At 38.8% G+C, this 23837-nt stretch overlaps 1 protein-coding gene across 5 annotated transcripts in view; it reads left to right on the forward strand.

Moving 5' to 3' along the window:
- Window positions 1–23837, forward strand: part of LOC126354996 (protein shank) — a 289319-nt gene that overhangs the window by 226401 nt on the left and 39081 nt on the right. For all 5 annotated transcript variants that reach the window (XM_050005110.1, XM_050005111.1, XM_050005113.1 and 2 more), the window contains 2 exons: window positions 4925–5101; window positions 7769–7997. In XM_050005110.1, coding sequence (XP_049861067.1) covers window positions 4925–5101; window positions 7769–7997 — 406 coding nt within the window. The remainder of the gene's footprint in view (window positions 1–4924; window positions 5102–7768; window positions 7998–23837) is intronic.

The following is a 23837-nucleotide window of genomic DNA, read 5'->3' on the forward strand; positions in this document are numbered from 1 at the left end:
TAGCTTACTTTGCACACATGGATATTATGAGGAATAATTTTCTGGGGTAATTCCATACCTAGGCACAGGATGCCTCTCCTGTTGAGCCAGCAGTCAATTTTCCTGCCCAGTCCAGACAAGTACAGAGGGTGGGTATTCTTGTCATTGGTATGTCATCTGTGATGTGAAGGAGGCACTGGGTGCAACCGGCTGGATGTAGTGGCACACGTCGACACGAATGACGCCTACCACTTAGGTTCTGAGGCCATCCTCAGCTGCTTTCAGCAGCTGGCTGATTTGGTGAAGGCAACTGTCTATTTGTAGCAGGATTGATCGTGGTCCTCTGGTTTAGAGCAGAGTGGAAGGTCTAAACCAGAGGCCCAGACGACTGTGTGACGGTATCAGATGCGAATTTCTTGACCTCTGCTATTGGGTACAGAACTGTAGGGTTCCCCTTAATAGGTCAGGTGTATGCTACATGCAGGAATCAGCTACTAGGGTAGCAGAGTACTTGTGGCGTGCATATGGGGCTTTTTAGGTTAGATAACCCCTCCCTTGGGATCAAAGACGATTTGCCTGTTAAATCAGCCGCAGTGACCTCGGTCCTCACAGATCAGCGATAGAAAAGATTAATGTGATTTTAGTAAACTGGGAGCATCCAAGGAAAGGTACCAGAATTAGTATCACTTACTGAAGGTTATGATGCACAGATAGCATTACGAACAGAAAGCTGGTTGCAACTAGACATCAATGACAATGAAATCCTAATTTCAGATTGGAATGTTCATTATAAGGATAGGTTAGTCGCTAATGGTGGTGGCGTGTTTATTGCAGTGAAATATTGGATAAAATCTAGCGAGCTTATCACGGATTTTGAATGTGAATTAATCTGTGTGAAATGGAGTATCAAAGTATGGTCAAGAATGGTGATTGGATGCTTTTATAGATCATGTGGGTCAGGATTTTTAGTTGTAGAGTGCTTCAGCCAGAACTTGAGGAACATCATTAGTAATTTTCCTGATTTTGCTGTTGTAATAGGGGGTGACTTCAACTTGCCAGTTGTAGAGTGGGAGTGTTATGCCATCAGAACTGGTACTAGCTAGAGACAGGGATTCGTGTGGCATTGTTCTGGTGTCTTGTCTGAAAATTACCTTGAGCAGACAGTTAGAGAACCAACTTGTGAGGGTAATGTCTTAGACATTCTGGCAACAAACTGACCTGGATCTATTGAATCAGTTAAAGTAGAGGAAGATATCAGTGATCATAAGGCTGTGACAGTATCTATGACAATGGGTCCTACAAGGAATGTTAAGAAAGGTAGGGAGATATATTAGCTCAGTAAGGGTGACAGGATACAAATTTCAGACTATCTCAGCAGTCAGCATCAATTATTTGGTGACGAGGACGAAGATGTGGAGAACAAATGAAAAGAATTCAAAGGCATAGTTCAATATGCCCTAGACAAGTATGTTCCAAGTAAGGTTTTAAGGGATGTGAAAGATCTGCCATGGTTTAATAGCCATGTTAGAAAAGTGCTACGTAAAAGAGACCACTTCATCTCAGATTCAAGACAAGTCAAAACCAGGCTGACAAACAAAAGCTGAATGAAGCAAAAATGAACAAAAGGAGAGCAATGGGAGAAGTGTTCAGTGATTTTGAAAGTAAGACGTTGTCAAACAACTTGAGTAAAAACCCTAAGATATTTTGGTTGCATGTAAAATATTAATTGGGTCAAAATCATCTATTCATTCTCTCAGCGACCACAGTGGCACAGAAATGGAAGATAACAGAGAGAAGGCTGAAATACTGAATTCGGTCTTCCGAAGTTGTAACAATGTCCTTCCTTTCAATTGTTATACAAATTGCAGATACTGAGATAACTGATCGTGTAATTGCAAAGCAGCTACAATCACTTAGTAGTGGAAAGGCGTCAGGACCAGATGAGATACCTATAAGGTTCTATAAAGATTGTGCAAAAGAACTTGCTCCCCTTGTAGCGGTAATTTATTGTAGATTGCTGGAGCAACGAAAGATACCTAACAACTGGAAAAAACGCAGGTCATTGCCATTTTTAAGAAAGGCCATAAGACAGAGCCACAAAATTATCGACCTACATCGTTTACATAAATCTGTAGTAGAATTATGGAATATGTTTTATGCTCAAGAATGATGAAAAACAGATCTCCTCTATAAAAGTCAACATGGATTCCGCAAACAGAGATCCTCGCTGTGTTCCTCCATGAGAGCCACAGCACAGTGGACAACAGCGCTTAAGTTGATGCTATTTTCCTTGATTTCAGTAAGGCAATTGACACTGTTCCCCATTGCTGTTTAATGAAAAAAATACAAGCTTACGATGTATCGGAGCAGACTTGCGATTGGTTTCAATACTTTGTTGCAGATAGAACTCAACATGTCGCTCTTAACGGAACGAAATCAACAGATGTAAAGGTAATATATGGAGTGCCACAGGGAAGTGCGATAGGACCGTTGCTGTTTACTATATATAATTGATATAATAGAAAGCATCAGATGCTCTTTAACTGATGATGCAGTTGTCAGTACCAAAGTAGCAAAGCCAGAAGACAGTAAGAATTTGCAGAACGAGCTGCAGAGAACTGATAAATGGTGCAGGCTCTGGCTGTTGACCCTGAATGTAAATTAATGTAACATATTGTGCATACATAGGAAAAGAAATCCACTACTGTGCAGCTACACTATTCATGACAAACAGCTGGAGACAGCATCTGCGGTATAATATCGAAGTGTAACTGCCCAGCACGAGCTTAAGTGGAATAACTACATAAAACAGGTAGTGGAAAAAGCAGATACCAGACTCAGATTCATTGGAAGAATCTTAAGGAAATGTAACTCACCCAAGAAAGAAGTGGCTTATAAGGCACTTGTTTGCGCAATTCTTGAGTATTGTTCATGTATCTGGCATCCCTATCAGGTAGGGCTGGTAGAGGAAATAGAGAAAATCCAACAAAGAGCGGCATGTTTTGTCTGGGATCATTTAGCTGGTGAGAGAGTGTTACCTAGATGCTAAACAAACTCCACTGGCAGTCGTTACAAGAGAGGCATTGTGCATCACAGAGAGATTTACTATTGAAATTTTGGGAGGGCACTGTTCAGTAGGAGTCTGACAAGATATTACACCCCCCCCCCCCCCCCCCCCCCACAAACATCTGACATATTGACCACAAGAAGAAAGAGAAATTGGAGCCAATACAGAGGCTTACCGGTTCTTCCCATGCACTATTCACGAGTGGAACAGGTTTGGAGGGATCAGATAGTGGTACCGAAAGTATCCTCCGCCACACACCATTAGGTGGCTTGTAGAGTATGATGTAGATGCAGATGAAACACAGTTTTGAAGAAGAAATTAGCATTCATAAACATAACACTAGGAACAAAAACAGCCTCCACTGTTCTCATCTTGACCTTACTCTAGCGAGGAAAGTAGCAAAGTATGCAGCCATAAAAATATTTGGCCATTGCCCTTTTGAAGCAAAGGTGTTCACTAGATAATTAAAGTTTTAAATACAAATTTAAATCATTTCTTTAACATCTCCTTCTGTTCCATAGATGAATTTCTGAATATGTAGTATGTATGTAGTTGAGTTACATTTCACTTCACAGCTTTTGTTGTAGATTTTAAAAATTGAGTTATGTAAACTGGCAGCCTGTATCCACATTTTCGCATAGAAAATGTATATTATGTGTAAACCTGGTGACTTGTTCCTCATTATGTGAGCTGCTGAAGATATGATCCACAGAACGTGCAAAAAACTTAGTCAAACTAAACTGCTTTCTTACTGGCCTAAGTCAAAACCTGAATTGAGACTGACAATTCCATCTGTGGGAATCAATATGGATTCAGTAAATAATGTTGATGTGAAACCCATCTTGGTCTCTCTGTCCATTGCCAAAAGACAACAGATAATGACACCTCAGTTGATAGAGTACTCCATGACTTCCAGAACGCATTCAGCACAGTTCCTCATTGTCACTTAGGGAACAAAATATGAGTACACATAATACCAAACCAGCTTTGTGATTAGATTGAAGAGTTCCTAGCAAACAAACTATTCCAGGTCATTTTTAGCAGAAGACAAATCTTCAGATATAAAAGTAATTTTTGGTGTACCCCAAGGACCCACTATAGGGCAATTACTTTTCACAATATATCAGTATATTCAGCAGATAATGCTACAGTATATAGAGAAGTTGTAACACTAGGAAATTGTTGTGAAATGAAGAAAGGCCTGCAAAGAAATGACAGTTGGCGCAGGAATTGGCAATTGAGCCTAAACATAAACAAAAGTAACATATTGTGGATAAATTGGCAGAAAGATCCATTAATGTATGATAAAATGCTTGCAGGCATATGATGCATGTGTCAGACTTAGATTCATTGGAAGAACCATCAGGAAGTGTAGGCCACCCATGAAGACTACAGCTAACAAGAGCCTCATTCGAACAATACTTGAGTATTGCTCGTCAGTAGGGAACCTGTACCAGATGGAATTGATGGAAGAAGTAGAGAAGATCCAAAGAAGAGAAACATGTTTAATCACAGATTAATTTAGTAAGTGTGAACACATAATGGAGATGCTTATCCGACTCTAATCTCAGATGCTACGAGAGAGAGGGGGGGTGGGGGGGGGGTAGGGTGACATTAAGACAGTGTTTTTTAGTCAATTAAGAAATTTTAATTAAAAAATTCTTATATCACCATTATATTTCACACTGCCTAAAAGAGAGTAAACTAGTGTTATCAAGTGATGTGTGTAGGTGTATTTCCTTGATATGATACCAATTCTGGGTGTTTTGTAGATCTGCAGTATGCAACCAAATTAATTCTGTTTTACAAATTATTTGGTTAATGTCCATGTTATGGTTCCATTTTATTTATATTCTAAAGAGATGTGTTTCACAACAGACAAGAGCTTGGGTGATACAAGTGACATCATCAGTGATAGTTCTGGAGTTGGCACAGCCAACAGTGACACTACGAACAACTCTGTCATTCTCCCTGGGACAGCTGTTGTGTGTCTTGAGAACTACAGCTCTAGTCTCCCAGGCCATCTCCGCATTTCTCAAGGGGATATTCTTGAAGGTAAGTAATGTTGAATTACACATGTATAGTATTAACTGCAAGGTTGTAACACAAAGTAGCCTCAGTCACAAACATGAAGTTTAACTCTCACCCCCAGCCCAAATATTATGTATGATAAACATCATAAAATTGGCAGTACTAATAAATATATATGTCATGAGAAAACTATAAGGACTTCTACCAAATAGAAATGAGGAAAAAAGACCCCTCACTTGTAACTGAACATTGAGTGGCAAACACACACATGTAGTAGTGACAAAAATACACAAGCTTTTGTGCAAGGTGTCATTATTCTTCAGTGGGCACGCATGCGCGCGCGCTCCCACACACACATTGTGCAAGCTGTCATTATTCTTCAGTGGGCACGCATGCGCGTGCGCGCCCACACACACACACACACACACACACACACACACACACACACACACACACACACACATGAATAAGTGAGTGATCGTTTTTCCTCATTTTGGTTGTTGTTTCTGTCCCCAAATTTTGCATTACCACAATATCATTATATCTGAACTGTAACAAGAAGAGTTTATTATTTTAAACATTGAGAACTGGATGTATTCCATTCAAAATGAAAGTATAAAATAGATTTGTACCTTATACTGATAACAGTAAGGTGGAGAAAGTGAGCACCTGATGAAAAAGGAACAACTGGAGCATGAGGGAAGGGAATGTCCCTCCAAATCCTGCACACAAGGTACAGGAAAGAACACTGAATTTCATCTTACTAATGTATTGTTTCATTATTATTTGGTAGTGATCCTATATAAGTTAGTTCACATACACAAAGAAACATAGCATTCAAAAAACAATGTATTCGTCAGTAGGGCTTCCTTTAGCTTTATGTAATGTTACTTTGAATATCTGTTGTGTACAATGCTTGACTACAACTGTATTGCCATGCACTCTATTTGTCATACATTTTTATAGATATGTAGGTGATTCAAAAATGGTCATTTGACAGAAACTGGCTGTATTGAATAACTAAACATTACGACACCTTTTCATGGTTGCATGATGATGTTCTTATGTGTTTTAATTTGCGCTTTTTAACAGCCGTGCTTCAATCGTTCCCACTTTTGTGGCTGGTAAGTGAATAGTCCTCTAGAATAACAAAATAACTAAAATAGAATAATTATGACTATTTACTTTAAAGCATAAGTGCTATGCATACAAAGAAACATCCCTATTTACAAAGTTTAACATTAAAAATTATGTTACAATTGTAAGTTAAAGGCATTATGTCATACATACATGTTTCATATCACCCAAGATCTGGAAAAAGGAACAAGACTGCTCATGTTACTCATTACTAAACAAATTCTTGTTGTGGCAGTTTAGATTTATATTTTTTTTCCTTCTTCTTGAACTGTGTCTTCAAAGTGTGACAGGTCTAGTCAGAATTGATCATTTCAGGAACATTGGACAAGCAGTTCACTATAGACATTTTCTTACACTCTATTAGAAAATGATGTGAATGAGATGCGAGACAAGACTGATGCTGAAAATCAAATTTATCAAAGTGGGTGTCTTAAAGTAGGATTGGTTCCGGTTCATACATGCCTGCAATCATTCCATCCTCTGCTCCGGACATTTCCATATGTCATTTTCCTTGAGGCAGCTTCAACATTTATGCCAACTGATTGTTGACAAGAATATGTCTGTAGGAAATATTCTCCCCATTGTCAGGAAGTTGATAGATTTGGATGAATCCTGTCATATAGACGCAGGTAAAGGCAAAAATCACATGCACACTAATATGCTACTACTAGTTCTTTAGTTATGAGAGCACTCTCGTTTCTTTTTTGACAAGATACGTATGATTAGACAAAAATAATTGTTTAAGAATAAAGGGGAAAACTAGATTATGAGTCCTCTTGTACACTATAGCTACAAAATGAGAGCATATGCTTCAAACCTGTATGGTGAACATTTGTATTGTTGTTTGTTTATATCTTTGTAATAGGGGTTAACAATGTGGCACCACTGATTTTGATGCACTTACTGCCAGCTTTCGTAGTGTTCTCACAGCTTTATAAAACTTCACAGAGTGATGCACTTGGTCTAGTAATTCCAGTATTTCACAGCATTGTGCATTCTTCACAATGTTTGCTATGTACCAACACTGTTACCTGTGTAGATAAAAACTTATCATCATCTGCTGGAGGCATATATTCTATTGATTTAGTTACACTACATTCCTGAATTTCCTGCTTTTGAGGAACAGCTTTCACTTTATTCACAAACATTGCTTGTTATTACATTTTCGACAATTGATACTCTTCAAGAGCTTTATGCTTTGTCATAGGTAGCACATCATAGTACAAATGTCTGTTACACTCCCTCCTCAAAGATTACAGCACTTATAACTCAAAGACTTCGCCAGACTTTTCTTGAATTCAGTTCCTGTACATCGTACTCTTTCTATGCCCCACCCCCTTTTTCTCAAATCAGGAACTGGTTAAAATTTTGGAAAGCTTGAGATTCAACTGTACTTTTGGTTCATGTGTTGTCCCTATATTGATGGAAGGTAAGTAGGTCATTCTCTTTACTTTCCAGTTTTGTTTTATATTACATAAGATAAATGTATTTCCAGTTTGATTTTCTTTGTGTAACAGGAGAATAGAAAGCAACTCAGAGCTTTCACTGTTACAGTAACAGGCTCAACTGACTGTGGTCTCCTAGAGGGCACCTTGCGTGGCCAAGGTACAGGGTTGTTCCCAGCCCACTGTGTACAAGAGGTACGTCTACGCCAAGGTGTGGTGCCGCCACCAATATTGCCACAGCCTCCACCCTGTCTTACTCGGCCTACTCCTCCCCGTGTGCAGGGAAGACGGGAATCTGTGCACAAACATTTTGCAACAGCACCACGGCTAAAAAAACAGTGAGTACTTTTTCTGGTGATAATTTAATTCAAGAGTAATTATTTTAACAGAAAAACATTTTAGAAACAGTTGCTACATTCCCATTTAAGTTAACCTAACGCTAAATTCTTCAAACAACTGAATTCACATAATTCTGTAAACCAGTTTGTGGTGATAAGTGTTAACACAATTTTCATCCAAATTACACACACCATTTTGCATTGACAATAAGATGAGAAATAAAAATATTTCTCTGCATGTGTCATATGAAACAATATTCTCTGCACTAAAGACAAGAAGTAATGATGTATCTTGTTTATTGCTGAAAATAAATGACATGTAGTGACAGTCATATTCCAGCTTGTCTTTTGGTTCAAGGCACTGAAGTGAACATGTAGGAAGCTATTTACAACAGTCTTGACATCTGAAAACTACAGACCTCCTGACAATATTTGCTGTCTTTTGTAGTTTGTGTTCATTTTTGTTCCTTCATCACATGCAGGGCCCTATGCTCATAGAAGGTAACATTAGACCCCATACTTCCCATAGTAAGGTGATCATCTTCATACACATATCTGATATGTGGACTATATACACATATGACTTTTCATGTTTTCCTCCATCGCCATTTAATGGGATCCGTATTTCCAGAAACCCAAAAAATCACCAAGTGAGATGGTGACCCAGTGATAAGACAATGGACTTGCCTTTGGGAGGACAGTGGTTCAGATTCTTGACCAGTCTTTCAGGTTTAAGTTTGCGATGCATTATTTAAATCATTTAAAGCAATTGTTGGAATAGTTCCTTTGGAAGGGGCATGACTGAGCTGCAAGAAAGAAAGATTAGTATTTAATGTCCCATCAACGTTGAGGTCAGTAGAGATAGGAGCACAACTCAGATTAGTAAAGGATGCATAAATAAGTTTCCATGCCTTTCAGGGTAACCAGCCAGGCATTTGTCTTAAACAATTTAGGAAAATCACAGAAAACCTAAAGCGGGAAATTTCAACCATTATCCTCCTGAACACAAGTACACTGCGCAAGTCTCAAATGACCTTATCATCTCCTTTCTTTCTAACCAATCCGCTACTTTCCCACCTTGAATGAACATACAAGCTCCAAAAGTATATATATATATATATATATATATATATATATATATATATATATATATATATATATATATATATATATATATATATATATATGCTCATACTCTTTGCCTTTAAATATGTCTGCTCGTGTATGTGTATGTATGGATGGATATGTGTGTGTGTGTGTGTGTGTGTGTGCGCGCGCGCGAGTATATACCTATCCTTTCCCCCCCCCCCCCCCCCCCTCCCCCCCCCCCCCCCCTCAAGGTAAGTCTTTCTGTTCCCGGGATTCGAATGACTCCTTACCCTCTCCCTTAAAACCCACATCCTTTCATCTTTCATTTTCCTTCCCTCTTTCCTGACGAAGCAGCCGCCGGTTGCGAAAGCTCGAAATTTTGTGTGTGTGTGTTTGTGTGTTATTTTATTGTGTCCCGCTTGGTAAGTCTTGGAATCTTTGTCTGTGTGTGTGTTTGTGTGTTTTATTCATTGTGCCTATCTACCGGTGCTTTCCCACTTGTTAAGTCTTGGAATCTTTGTTTTATACTAAGAATTTCGCTTTCTGAAGGTAAACAGTGGCCAGCCATTCTCTCTCTACTTGTAATTCAAGCAGTTTTTCTTACATTTCTATTAAATTTTCCATCAGTTAAATATATAATCAATCATGTAGACATTGGTTGAAAATTTTCGATCATCAAAGTACCAGACAAATAGAGAACCTAGTATTTACCAACCATAAACTTACAAATTGAAAACTGCAAAGCTGAGCACTCTTTTATTAAATTATCACTGGAGTGTGTTCATAACAAGCTGTGCAGCTTTGACTTAAAAGCAAGGAGACCATGTAAATAAGCTGTTAATATGTTATCATTCCAAGTGGCTTCGGGAGGCCACTACATAACTACACTAATTAGCATGTTTAATGCAAATAAACTGATTTATTCCTAAAAGTGTATTGTCCCTTGCTAGCAGACATCACATGAATCAAATTGCTAATACTTGGCAGACCCTTGCAGCATTGTTAGCAACACTAGAAAGGCCACAAATGTCCTCTGCTGTATCTACAGAAGTAATGATCAGAGAAAGTGTAGGGTCCCCACATGCTTTAATCATTGGATACTGAAGAAATAATTTTGCTTCATACTTGAAGATCTATAGGCATGCTAAAAACCACTGTTTGGCAGTTGCAAGGCTGTACTGCAAAAATATTCATGTGGATCCCATGTGACCCATCTTTACCATTCCTACAAGTTTTCATATGTCTTCAGATCACATTCCATTAGTCTGCCTTTCCCTATCTCTTGGAATCCAACAAAGAACTGTCTTGGTCCATATATCAGCCATAACCATAGCTCCATTTCCCACTCACACCAATTCATTTTCATCACAGTAACATTTCATCAGTGAAGAAAGTAGCAAAATACAGATTTTACAGTATAGACAAGAAACTGCCCAGAATACCTAATACATTTCATAGGGATGCTAAATATGCATTGTAGCACTACAATGAAATTTCAGATCTCATCAGTAGAGATAGGAGCACAACTCAGATTAGTAAAGGATGCATAAATAAGTTTTTATGCCTTTCAGGGTAACCAGCCAGGCATTTGTCTTAAACAATTTAGGAAAATCACAGAAAAGCTAAAGCTGGAAGTTTCAACCATCATTGTCTTAAGATAGGTCAGGAGTCCACTACACGCAGCAAGTGGCTACATGGGTAGCAGGGGTTGTGTGGCGTGGACTGGGCGGTTTTTTAGGTTAGATGGCCTTGGGCAAGTACAGAAAGGGCAACAGCCTCAAAGGGTACGGGGCAAAGGACATGCGGGGACCAAGCAGTAATCGGTATTGTAATTGTAAACTGTTGAAGTGCTGATAGAAAGCACCAAAGCTGAAATCTTTATAGGCTGAAGCCAGAGATAAATTCAGCCAAAATTTTTACAAAGGCACAGATGGTGTTTAGAAAGGATAGATTGCATGCAACCGGTGGTGGCATATTTGTCGCTGTTAGTAGTAGTTTATCCTGTAGTGAAGTAGAAGTGGATAGTTCCTGTGAAATATTATGTATTATGGGTGGAGGTCACACTCAACAATCGAGCTAGGTTAATAATTGGCTCCTTTTACCGACCTCCCGACTCAGCAGCATTAGTGGCAGAACAACTGAGAGAAAATTTGGAATACATTTCACATAAATTTTCTCAGCATATTATAGTCTTAGGTGGGGATTTCAATTTACCAGATATAGACTGGGACACTCAGATGTTCAGGACGGGTGGTAGGGACAGAGCATCAAGTGACATTATACTGAGTGTACTATCTGAAAATTACCTCGAGCAATTAAACAGAGAATCGACTCGTGGAGATTACATCTTGGACCTACTGATAACAAACAGACCCGAACTTTTTGACTCTGTAAGTGCAGAACAGGAAATCAGTGATCATAAGGCCATTGCAGCATCCCTGAATATAGAAGTTAATAGGAATATAAAAAAGGGGAGGAAGGTTTATCTGTTTAGCAAGAGTAATAGAAGGCAGATTTCAGACTACCTAACAGATCAAAATGAAAATTTCTGTTCCGACACTAACAATGTTGAGTGTTAACGGAAAAAGTTTAAGGCAATTGTAAAATGCGTTTTAGACAGGTACGTGCCGAGTAAAACTGTGAGGGATGAGAAAAACCCACCGTGGTTCAACAACAAAGTTAGGAAACTACTGCAAAAGCAAAGAGAACTTCACTCCAAGTTTAAACCCGGCCAAAACCTCTCAGACAGACAGAACCTTAATGATGTCAAAGTTAGAGTAAGGAGGTCTATGCGTGAAGTGTTCAGTGAATTCGAAAGTAAAATTCTATGTACCAACTTGACAGAAAATCCTAGGAAGTTCTGGTCTTACGTTAAATCAGTAAGTGGTTCGAAACAGCATATCCAGACACTCCGGGATGATGATGGCATTGAAACAGAGGATGACACGCGTAAAGCTGAAATACTAAACACCTTTTTCCAAAGCTGTTTCACAGAGGAAGACCGCACTGCAGTTCCTTCTCTAAATCCTCGTACAAACGAAAAAATGGCTGACATCGAAATAAGTGTCCAAGGAATAGAAAAGCAACTGGAATCACTCAACAGAGGAAAGTCCACTGGACCTGACGGGATACCAGTTCGATTCTACACAGAGCATGCGAAAGAACTTGCCCCCCCTACTGACAGCCGTGTACAGCAAGTCTCTAGAGGAACGGAAGGTTCCAAATGATTGGAAAAGAGCACAGGTAGTCCCAGTCTTCAAGAAGGGTCGTCAAGCAGATGCGCAAAACTATAGACCTATATATCTGACGTCGATCTGTTAATTTTAGAACACGTTTTTTGCTCGAGTATCATGTCGTTTTTGGAAACCCAGAATCTACTTTGTAGGAATCAAAATGGATTCCGGAAACAGCGATCGTGTGAGACCCAACTCGCTTTATTTGTTCATGAGACCGAGAAAATATTAGATACAGGCTCCCAGGTAGATGCTATTTTCCTTGACTTCCGGAAGGCGTTCGATACAGTTCCGCACTGTCGCCTGATAAACTAAGTAAGAGCCTACGGAATATCAGACCAGCTGTGTGGCTGGATTGAAGAGTTTTTAGCAAACAGAACACAGCATGTTGTTATCAATGGAGAGACGTCTACAGACGTTAAAGTAACCTCTGGCATGCCACAGGGGAGTGTTATGGGACCATTGCTTTTCACAATATATATAAATGACCTAGTAGATAGTGTTGGAAGTTCCATGCGGCTTTTTGCGGATGATGCTGTAGTATACAGAGAAGTTGCAGCATTAGAAAATTGTAGCGAACTGCAGGAAGATCTGCAGCGGATAGTAGGCACTTGGTGCAGGGAGTGGCAACTAACCCTTAAGATAGACAAATGTAATGTATTGTGAATACATAGAAAGAACGATCCTTTATTGTATGATTATATGATAGCGGAACAAACACTGGTAGCTGTTACTTCTGTAAAATATCTGGGAGTATGCGTGCGGAACGATTTGAAGTGGAATGAGCATATAAAATTAATTGTTGGTAAGGCGGGTACCAGGTTGAGATTCATTGGGAGAGTCCTTAGAAAATGTAGTCCATCAACAAAGGAGGTGGCTTACAAAACACTTGTTCGACCTATACTTGAGTATTGCTCATCAGTGTGGGATCCATACCAGATCGGGTTGATGGAGGAGATAGAGAAGATCCAAAGTAGAGCGGCGCGTTTCGTCACAGGGTTATTTGGTAACTGTGATAGCGTTACGGAGATGTTTAACAAACTCAAGTGGCAGACTCTGCAAGAGAGGCGCTCTGCATCGCGGTGTATCTTGCTGGCCAGGTTTCGAGAGGGTGCGTTTCTGGATGAGCTATTGAATATATTGATACCCCCTACTTACACCTGCCAAGGAGATCATGAATGTAAAATTAGAGAGATTTGAGTGCGCACGGAGGCTTTCAGACAGTCGTTCTTCCCGCGAACCATACGCGACTGGAACAGAAAAGGGAGGTAATGACAGTGGCACGTTAAGTGCCCTCCGCCACACACCGTTGGGTGGCTTGCGGAGTATAAATGTAGATGTAGATGTAGATCAGGAAGTGGAACAAAGAAAAAACTCTTTAGAAAACTTAAATATGGTAGGTACTCAAAACTGTCTCAGTATTTATGGTAGGGTATGTTACTTACATGGTATTTCAACAGTGGAAAATCCAGAATGGAATAATGACAGTATTATGGAAAGGACAATTGCTACTCACATTATAACAGAGGTGCTGACTAGCAGATAGGCACAACTAAAAACTGTCAAACAAGTAAGTTTTCAGCTAGAAAGTCCTACATGCACACGTACACTCGTTGTTGTTGTTGTTGTTGTTGTTGTTGTTGTTGTTGTGGTGGTCTTAAGTCATGAGACTGGTTTGATGCAGCTCTCCATGCTACTCTATCCTGTGCAAGCTTCTTCATCTCTCAGTACCTACTGCAACCTACATCCTTCTGAATCTGTTTAGTGTATTCATCTCTTGGTGTCCCTCTACGATTTTTACCCTCCACACTGCCCTCCAATACTAAATTGGTGATCCCTCGATGTCTCAGAACATGGCCTACCAACCGATCCCTTCTTCTAGTCAAGTTGTGCCACAAGCTCCTCTTCTCCCCAATTCTACTCAATACCTCCTCATTACTTATGTGATCAACCCAGTTAATCTTCAGCATTCTTCTGTAGCACCACATTTCGAAAGCTTCTATTCTCTTCTTGTCTAAGCTATTTATCGTCCATGTTTCACTTTTATACATGGCTACACTCCATACAAATACTTTCAGAAACGACATCCTGACACATAAATCAATACTCGATCTTAACAAATTTCTCTTCTTAAGAAACGCTTTCCTTGCCATTGCCAGTCTACATTTTATATCCTCTCTACTTCGACCGTCATCAGTTATTTTGCTCCCCAAATATCAAAACTCTTTTACTACTTTAAGTGTGTCATTTCCTAATCTAATTCCCTCAGCGTCACCCAACTTAATTCGATTACATTGCATTATCCTCGTTTTGCTTTTGTTGATGTTCATCTTATATCCTCCTTTCAACGCACTGTCCATTCCGTTCAACTGCTCTTCCAAGTCCTTTGCTGTCTCTGACAGAATTACAATGTCATCGGCGAACCTCAAACTTTTTATTTCTTCTCCATGGATTTTAATACCTACTCCAAACTTTTCTTTTGTTTCTTTTATTGCTTGCTCAATATAGAGATTGAATAACATCGGGGAGAGGCTACAACCCTGTCCTCACTCCCTTACCAACCACTGCTTGCCTTTCATACCCCTCGACTCTTATAACTTCCATCTGGTTTCTGTACAAATTGTAAATAGCCTTTCGCTCTCTATATTTTACCCCTGCCACCTTCAGAACTTGAAAGAGAGTATTCCACGCAACATTGTCAAAAGCTTTCTCTAAGTCTACAAATGCTAGAAATGTAGGTTTCCCTTTCCTTAATCTTTCTTCTAAGGTAAGTCGTAGGGTCAGTATTGCCTCACGTGTTCCAACATTTCTATGGAATCCAAACTGATCTTCCTTGAGGTCAGCTTCTACCAATTTTTCCATTCATCTGTAAAGAATTCGCATTAGTATTTTTCAGCTGTGACTTATTAAACTGATAGTTCGGTAATTTTCACATCTGTCAACACCTGCTTTGTTTGGGATTGGGATTATTATATTCTTCTTGAAGTCTGAGGGTATTTCGCCTGTCTCATACATCTTGCTCACCAGATGGTAGAGTTTTGTCAGGACTGGCTCTCCCAAGGTGGTCAGTAGTTCTAATGGAATGTTGTCTACTCCAGGGGCCTTGTTTCGACTCAGGTCTTTCACTGCTCTGTCAAACTCTTCACGCAGTATCATATCTCCAATTTCATCCTTATCTACATCCTCTTCCATTTCCATAATATTGTCCTCAAGTACATCGCCATTGTATAGACCCTCCATATACTCCTTCCACCTTTCTCCTTTCTCTTCTTTGCTTAGAACTGGGTTTCCATCTCAGCTCTTGATATTCATGCAAGTGGTTCTCTTTTCTCCAAAGGTCTCTTTAATTTTCCTGTAGGCAGTATCTATCTTACCCCTAGTGAGATAAGCCTCTACATCCTTACATTTATCCTCTAGCCATCCCTGCTTAGCCTTTTTGCACTTCCAGTCGATATCATTTTTGAGACGTTTGTATTCCTTTTTGCCTGCTTCATTTATTGCATTTTTATATTTTCTCCTTTCATCAATTAAATTCAATATTTCTTCTGTTATCCAAGGGTTTCTACTAACCCTCGTCTTTTTACCTATTTGATCCTCTGCTGCCTTCACTGTTTCATCCCTCAAAGCTACCCATTCTTCTTCTACTGTATTTCTTTCCCCCATTCCTGTCAATTGTTCCCTTATGCTCTCCCTGAAACTCTGTACAATCTCTGGTTCTTTCAGTTTATCCAGGTCCCATCTCCTTAAATTCCCACCTTTTTGGAGTTTCCTCAGTTTTAATCTACAGTCCACATCTGCCCCTGCAAATGTCTTACAATTTAAAACCTAGTTTCTAAATCTCTGTATTACCATTATATAATCTATCTGATACCTTTTAGTATCTCCAGGGTTCTTCCATGTATACAACCTTCTTTGATGATTATAAAACCAAGTATTAGCTATAGTTAAGTTATGCTCTGTGCAGAATTCTACCAGGTGGCTTCCTCTTTCATTTCTTAGCCCCAATCCATATTCACCTACTATGTTTCCTTCTCTCCCTTTTCCTACTGATGAATTCCAGTCACCCACGACTATTACATTTTCGTCTCCCTTCACTACCTGAATAATTTCTTTTATCTCATCATACATTTCATCAATTTCTTCGTCATCTGCAGAGCTAGTTGGCATATACTTGTACTACTGTAGTAGGTGTGGGCTTCGTGTCTATCTTGGCCACAATAATGCGTTCAGTATGCTCTTTGTAGTGGATTACCTGTACACCTATTTTTTCTATTCATTATTAAACCCACTCCTGCATTACCACTATTTGATTTTGTATTTATGACCCTGTATTCAGCTGACCAAAAGTCTTGTTCCTCCTGCCACCGAACTTCACTAATTCCCACTATATCTAACTTTAACCTATCCATATCCCTTTTTAAATTTTCTAACCTACCTGCCTGATTAAGGGATCTGACTTCCACACTCTGATCCGTAGAACGCCAGTTTTCTTTCTCCTGATAACGACGTCCTCATGAGTAGTCCCTGGCTGGAGATCCGAATGGGGGACTATTTTACCTCCGAAATATTTTACCCAAGAGGACGCCATCATCATTTAATCATACAGTAAAGCTGCATGCTCTTGGGAAAATATACGGCTGTAGTTTCCCCTTGCTTTCAGCCATTCGCAGTACCAGAACAGCAAGGCCATTTTGGTTAATGTTACAAGGCCATATCAGTCAATCATCCAGACTGTCGCCCCTGCAACTACTGAAAAGGCTGCTGCTCCTCTTCAGGAATCACACGTTTGTCTGGCCTCTCAACAGATACCCCTCCATTGTGGTTGCACCTACGGTACGGCTATCTGTATCGTTGAGGCATGCAAGCCTCCCCACCAATGGCAAGGTCCATGGTTCATGGAAATGGTTCATGCAAATGGAACTCACACGCGCATGATGACAGCCTCTGGCTGGTTGCGGCAGCCAGAGACTGAGGTCCTGTGTGTGAGATGTGTTTGTGTGAGAGTGTATGTGGATGTTGTCTAATTCCAATGAAGGCCTTTTTAGCCAAAAGTTTGGTGGTCTATTTTTGTGCCTTTCTTGGACTCAACATTTCCATGGTATTTGTTTGTCAGGGGCTCCTGGATGATTTACCGCTTTTATATTGTTTTTGGTGCCAAGAAAGCTAGTAATAACACAATTTTGGAAACAATAATAATTACATTTTATTGAATGACTTAATAGAAATAACTTCAAACACACACACACACACTGATCATGTAGTTCTAATACTGTGTGTATATTTCTTCAAGAAGAAAACTGCCAAGCATTTTTCAAGCAGCAACAAAGAACTGCACTGCACTTCACTTCTGAAACAGTTACCTCAAAGATGATGTTCATTTGTATGAGATGTTGTCATAATAGCAATGACCCTTCTTGGAAAGAAGGATTTTAAGTTGTTGTACATGATCCCATTTGACTTCCCTGATTTACAGGCTTTCTTTGTATTTTTTCGGGAAGCAATGTTTTCTAGAAATTTTCCTTGTATTTCTTGCCACACTTTGCTGAAAGATCACTTGTAGTAAATAATAATTTTTGGATGGCACTTTATTGCCTTCAGGTCCATAACTATAGGCTCATTTTTACATGTCTAGTTGAGTCATATGGCCACAACTTTTCTCTGATAGTTGGAAGTATTTTAGGAAATGGACTTCATAAGGTTGTTGCTTTTTTCCCACCTCTTCATATATGAAGCCGGACTGGCTAGAAAGTGTAACTTCACATCCTTTTATACTTGTACTCAATGGAACTGTGAATGAGTCACTTCCTATCTGAGTATCACCTACTCCAAAAATGTTTGTGTCATCATTACTTCTGTATCAGTTGCTAATCTTTAAAGAGCATTTGATAATATCATATTTCTGTTCCAATATTTGCAGCCATCAGAATGCAGAATGACTTGGACAGGACTGTCCTGAATTGTTTTGGACAGGGTGTCTACAATATACGAGGTAAAATTTGATGCAACCAATTCACCACGTGATTCATTGAACCAGTAAAACACCACATCATGACTTTCTAAATTATATGTTGTAAAGTGATAAACAGGCAATTTTATTTTATAATAAACTGGTCTTTCATGTAAAAATGCAGCTATTTTCACAGCCCAGAAGTCTATGGTGTACACTGAGCATCTTTCTTAAGAACATCTTTTTGCAGCCTTGTCTTGTCTTTGTGTTCTTTGTGGTGCTTCCACATGTCCTTGCTCAAGTTTCCAAGCCTGTAACTACAACACAAATTGCACTGGCATTTCTTGGTGGAAAATCAGCTAAGGTCGCCATCCTTGAAAATGAAGTTAAAGATGGAATCTTCTCCATATTACATATTTCCTTGTAGATTTTGTGCAGCAGGTTGTTTGCACTCTAGAAAAGGAGCTAGGCACAGGTGGAGGAAGATTCCTGGCAGTAATATGATGGCAGTTTTAGAAGGCACTCCAGGAATTCTTTTATGAAGATTCTCTCATATTTTTTCTTTGTTTTATTCGAGGATGCGGCCATTCTGAATGAGGGCCCATCCCATGCGTAGCATTAACCGGCCAACATTGGATATTCCATTCTGTAATCCCAAGAGTAATGAGGAACAACTTATTGAATACTTTATGTTGTCCCATCTCATTTCTCAAATATTGTGCCATTCCTCTTGGATTCTCTAGTGACCTTCCCTGTACATTTAGAATTATATCCTCAAAACTGATAATATAATTCTTCCTCTGATCCCACGAAATTGTTACCCAGAATGTGTTAAATACTACCTGCATATTTCCAGCAGAAAATTGATGACACTTGCTTGGAGTGGATTTCTGACACACGTTTGACGTACACATTGAACATAATTTTGGTGCCTTTCTTGGAATATTATGAGTAATTTTGCCACTTTAGCGGCTTTTTTTATGTCCTATACACACTTTTCTGTGTTTCTCATAATTTTATTGGTACTTTTCTCCCAGTCTTCAGGGTAGGCTTTTAAACTTCCTATTCCTGTCACTGCTTAAGTCACCATAAAATTCATGGCCTCCACTTTCCACATCCTCACCTCTGGTGCCTCCGATAAGTTATCTGAATCATGTAGTAAACAGTGAGCACCATTGTGTAGTTATGGGTGTGAAGTACTCCAGTGACAGCTGTGACTGCTCTATCGTTTCAGCATTCCTGGATACAGCCAGCAAAATTTCTAAATAAAAAAATTGTAAATCAACTTAATAAGATCAAAGTTGAAGCTGTAATTCATGTATTTATGATAACAACTATATCAGTAATGTTATTACTAAGAAACCAAGAAAAGTAACGTGTGTCATTAGACAGTCCAGAAAATGTGACAGAGAGCTCCATAAATTAAATAAATTTTCTTCTGTGCATGTAACATAACTGTTACAACTATCCTCATCTGTTGTTCATTCTGCATTTATAAGGGATGCTACATTTAAGGGGATGTTCTAAAAATACGTAGCAGAAGTGACTAAAGTACAAAGTAAGTCAAGCTTTGCATTCTGATTTATCTCACAATAAGGCACCTGTGGTACTACTAAGTTTCATAGTTTTACTAGACTGCTGTGAATGCAAGCTAAATAACAACACTGCTGACAGTCACTCTCTGGAAGGAATGCTAATTACACAAGAAACAAATCGTACTTCAGTAAAAAGTTCATCTTTTAAAACACTGTCCATTTTCATGAACTGAAGCTGTAACCACGGTAACACTTTCGAACATGGCAGATACATAGTAAGCAAAAACATTGTGCTGTGGCTGTGCACGATTATGCATTTACGTGGAATTGTTTACCACATTCAAAACACTCTAGTCATGTGATATTTAGTTCTTTTGCAGTTAAATGTAATTTCCAATTACTCTTACAGTGTCATACACACACAGTGTTGTTCTAGTGCATGTTTTTCATAAATAATTAAAAATTCAGCATTCGGGTGGTAACAGCAAATGTGCTGAAAGTCAAGGATATCAACTGACTAAGAAACATAAAACTGACAATATTTCAGTTATGTGGTATTGTTTGTTCATTGACAGTTAACATTTTCTATTTCACTCTGTTACTAGGTCAGTTTGTTCTTCTGTCTCTCCTAGTAGTTCAACATGCATCTCTTTATTTTGTGCTGAAAAACACTCTTTTATTTTTATTGTGGATTTCACTATGAAAGTCTCTTGTTTCACGTTCATAAGTCAAAACTGGTAATACACCTCTGTTTCAAACAAATTGAAAGTGTAGCTTTTAATTTACCAACACAATTTCACACTGCTTTTACTCTTCAGTTGCGTGTTTCAGTCATTGTCTTTAACTGCCACAAATTTATAAACTAGTTTTATGAATTAGTTGTTAATTTGTACTATATTCATTTCAATATAACCATAATTGACTTTCAAACAAATTGTATTAAGTTCTTCCATTCATTGTTTCCATGATTGTCTGCCATAAAGGCAAACAGTACAGTTTCATCATCAAAATTAAGGTGTGTTCCATTAACTTGTATTCCTTCTCTGTTTCTTCAGTTCAAACATGTAAACAATGTCTGTAAATCTATCTGTGAATAGTTTTGATTATAGGATGTCTTCTTGTGCTCTCGTCTTTCGTTTCTGAAATACCCACTAACCTGATGAGGCTAGTGGGAGCTATTACAACAACTTTTATATTCTTCAGGAAATAAAATAAGTTGAATCAGTGCCTTGTGTCCTAAACATTGAATTGATTGAAACTGGGCCGAAAACGTTTTCCATGGCATAAATCCCAGGGAAAGTGCTAATTCATATTCATTGCTCAATTTCAGTCATAACTTGCTTAGGTACATTGTGATACATCCACATCTAAATGCAGTTTAAAACATTCTCTGTTACTTCCTCTTGTATTTGACATTAATTCAATTTATCCTTTTTGTTAATAATCAAAACCTTTCGCATCAGTTTACTTTGCGAGAAAGTAACTAGTAACTGCTGTCCAAACCTTCACAAATGACATACAATGAACAGACTGCCTGTATCAGGAAGTGGAAGCCTAACAGGGGTGTGTGGCAGTATTGAGCCACAGACCTACCTGTTGGTTCTGCGTCTTCATTATCTATCTGCACATCTTCACCCTGTCATATTTACCTAACAACACCTGGAGTACAGCTGCTAGTATGTTGCGCTCCAACGTATGAACTCTGACAATAAATTATTCTAAGACAGCAACACACTGGGAGAAGTTTGTGCACCAGAAATGAATAGCAGACAGATCTGGTGAAATCTTAATATATTGTTGAGGCCCAGTGTCCTCCAAATTTTGTATATGCACACAGAGCTATAAGTGCTTTTTTCAGAATTCATGTGGTTCATGTGACCTTAACTCCTTTTCCTTCAGATGACATTAATGAAAAAGTTACTTTCATACGATTTTACAGTTCTGAGCAGCCAAAACTCTGCTATGCTGTGCAGCATATCATTGGTGCTGTCAGGTGGTACTTCAAACTACAACGGCAGGATGGTTTAGGATTTGCTGGCAATCAATAACCTGAATACTGCAAGACATAAAAGTATCCTAACCCGACCATTGTGACCAAGAGGCCATAAGCAATTATAAAGAAAACACTGAGACAGAGAACACTGGAATAGTCCCAGCATCATATTTACTGACATTGTTGGAGGGATGGCATCTCATGTTCCACAAGCTTTACTCATTATCTACTCTTGTCCAAGTCTGTGTGGAGTGCTACAAACCAAAATATACTATTTCAGCACCTCTGTGACTGTACATGATTAGACATTGTTAATTTAACATGATCAAAGGCAAAGCTTCTTATGCCATAAGAGTTTGGAGCTGCTGTTTGTCACATGTCCAAGCTCTTCCAACACTATCCGTGTTGCCCCATATTAGCCGCAGTGACATCAATCCGCTTTGGGAATATTAATTCTTCGAATGTTATAATAGCTAAATTAAATGACCCTAGTGGAAACTCAATGAGAGTGCTATGTAAGTTGATTTCTCCTACCTCGTAACTATGAAATTGTTAACTTGATCATGGACTATTTTTCCTTTTCGCTTCTGCAATCCTGTGGGCTCCTTCAACAGGTTGTAGCTGAGGGCTATATATCCCTGCAAACGAAGCAGTATATTTTGGTCACTGCTGGTATTCTTACGTCAGCATTGAACTTCCAGAAGCCATAGTCTGAATTCCCATCATGCTGACTTGTGCTTTTGTAGACTATAGGGTGGGTGATTGGGTGTGTCTGCATTACAATGTTTGCGATATGGGCAGATGCATTGTCATGAAGCAGCAGGAATCCTTGTCGTAGTTTTCGCCAGACAAACTGCCCCGTACACATTCTTCACTCTGTGGCTGATGTCGACTAGTATTTGTCCTTCGGCAGCCAAGAAAAGAATAACAGCATGTTGGTACTGTTTCAACAATTTTGGTTATAATGCCACTATAGTTTACAACTTTATGAATCAGTGCATCATTCAATTAAAAAGCATGACAGAGAATTCTACAGTTTTAAAATTTAGACAGAATTTAATGGATGAATTATGAACATAGATTTTTGTTCTAGTAGTCTGCCCTTTTTTCCACTACATCAACTCCATTCATTTCAATAAGTAATGTAGAATCTGAGGGACTTGTTTCCCGTTGCAATGTCTGCAATCACACATTGTTTTAGTGCTATAAGGGACTGCATCACTGAGTTCAGTCTTAAATTTTTAGCACCATTTAAACACATGTAAGAACTGAAACACATCTTGGTTCATTACGAATGGTAACTTAAACCTCTCTTCAGACTAGCAGTTTCAGCTTTCAGCACAAGATGTTTTCAATATTCATTGCTATTAAACACAGTTTGTTCTTTGAAGGCGATCAGTACAGAACACAATTGTGAATTTTGTTACTTCTGTAGGTTTTCAAACTAAAAATATGGGATATTTTGGAAACAATGGCCAAAATACTCCGATTGTAACATTATCAGTGTATTTTACCTTTAGGAGACTGTGATGTACACCTGTACTTGAAAGTGTACACAAGTAATGAGTGTTTCCTGAAACATTTACATATTGAAATGCCTTTTACCCATACTTAAATAGACGTACTAAGTACAGTACAAACTGCACACTGAACTGAGACAGAGCTGCACTTCTTCATGCTATGAAGCACGAGACAAGCTTGTAAACATGGAAAAGGGAGAGTTAAAAGAGGACAAAATGGAAATTCAATTATTGTTTCGGGAATGATAATCTTTGAATGATTCACAAATGTTAGCATAAATGAATAAATAAAAAAATTTTAAACACTAGGGAAAACGTTATCAAGTATGTCAAATATGTGAGGTGGGTAAAATATGGGAAAACTCATAAAATACAAGAGACCTGTTGAAAATACGGGAGAAGAAGAAAAAGTGAATAAAGTAAGAGAGACCTTGTGAAATACAGCAGACCTGGCAACCCTTCCTGTAGGTGGTACTTTAGGGGGAATGTGGTGTTTACTCTTGCCCCCTACAGCTCCATTGTG

Source organism: Schistocerca gregaria, chromosome 3, assembly GCF_023897955.1.
Source record: "Schistocerca gregaria isolate iqSchGreg1 chromosome 3, iqSchGreg1.2, whole genome shotgun sequence".
NCBI lineage: Eukaryota > Metazoa > Arthropoda > Insecta > Orthoptera > Acrididae > Schistocerca > Schistocerca gregaria.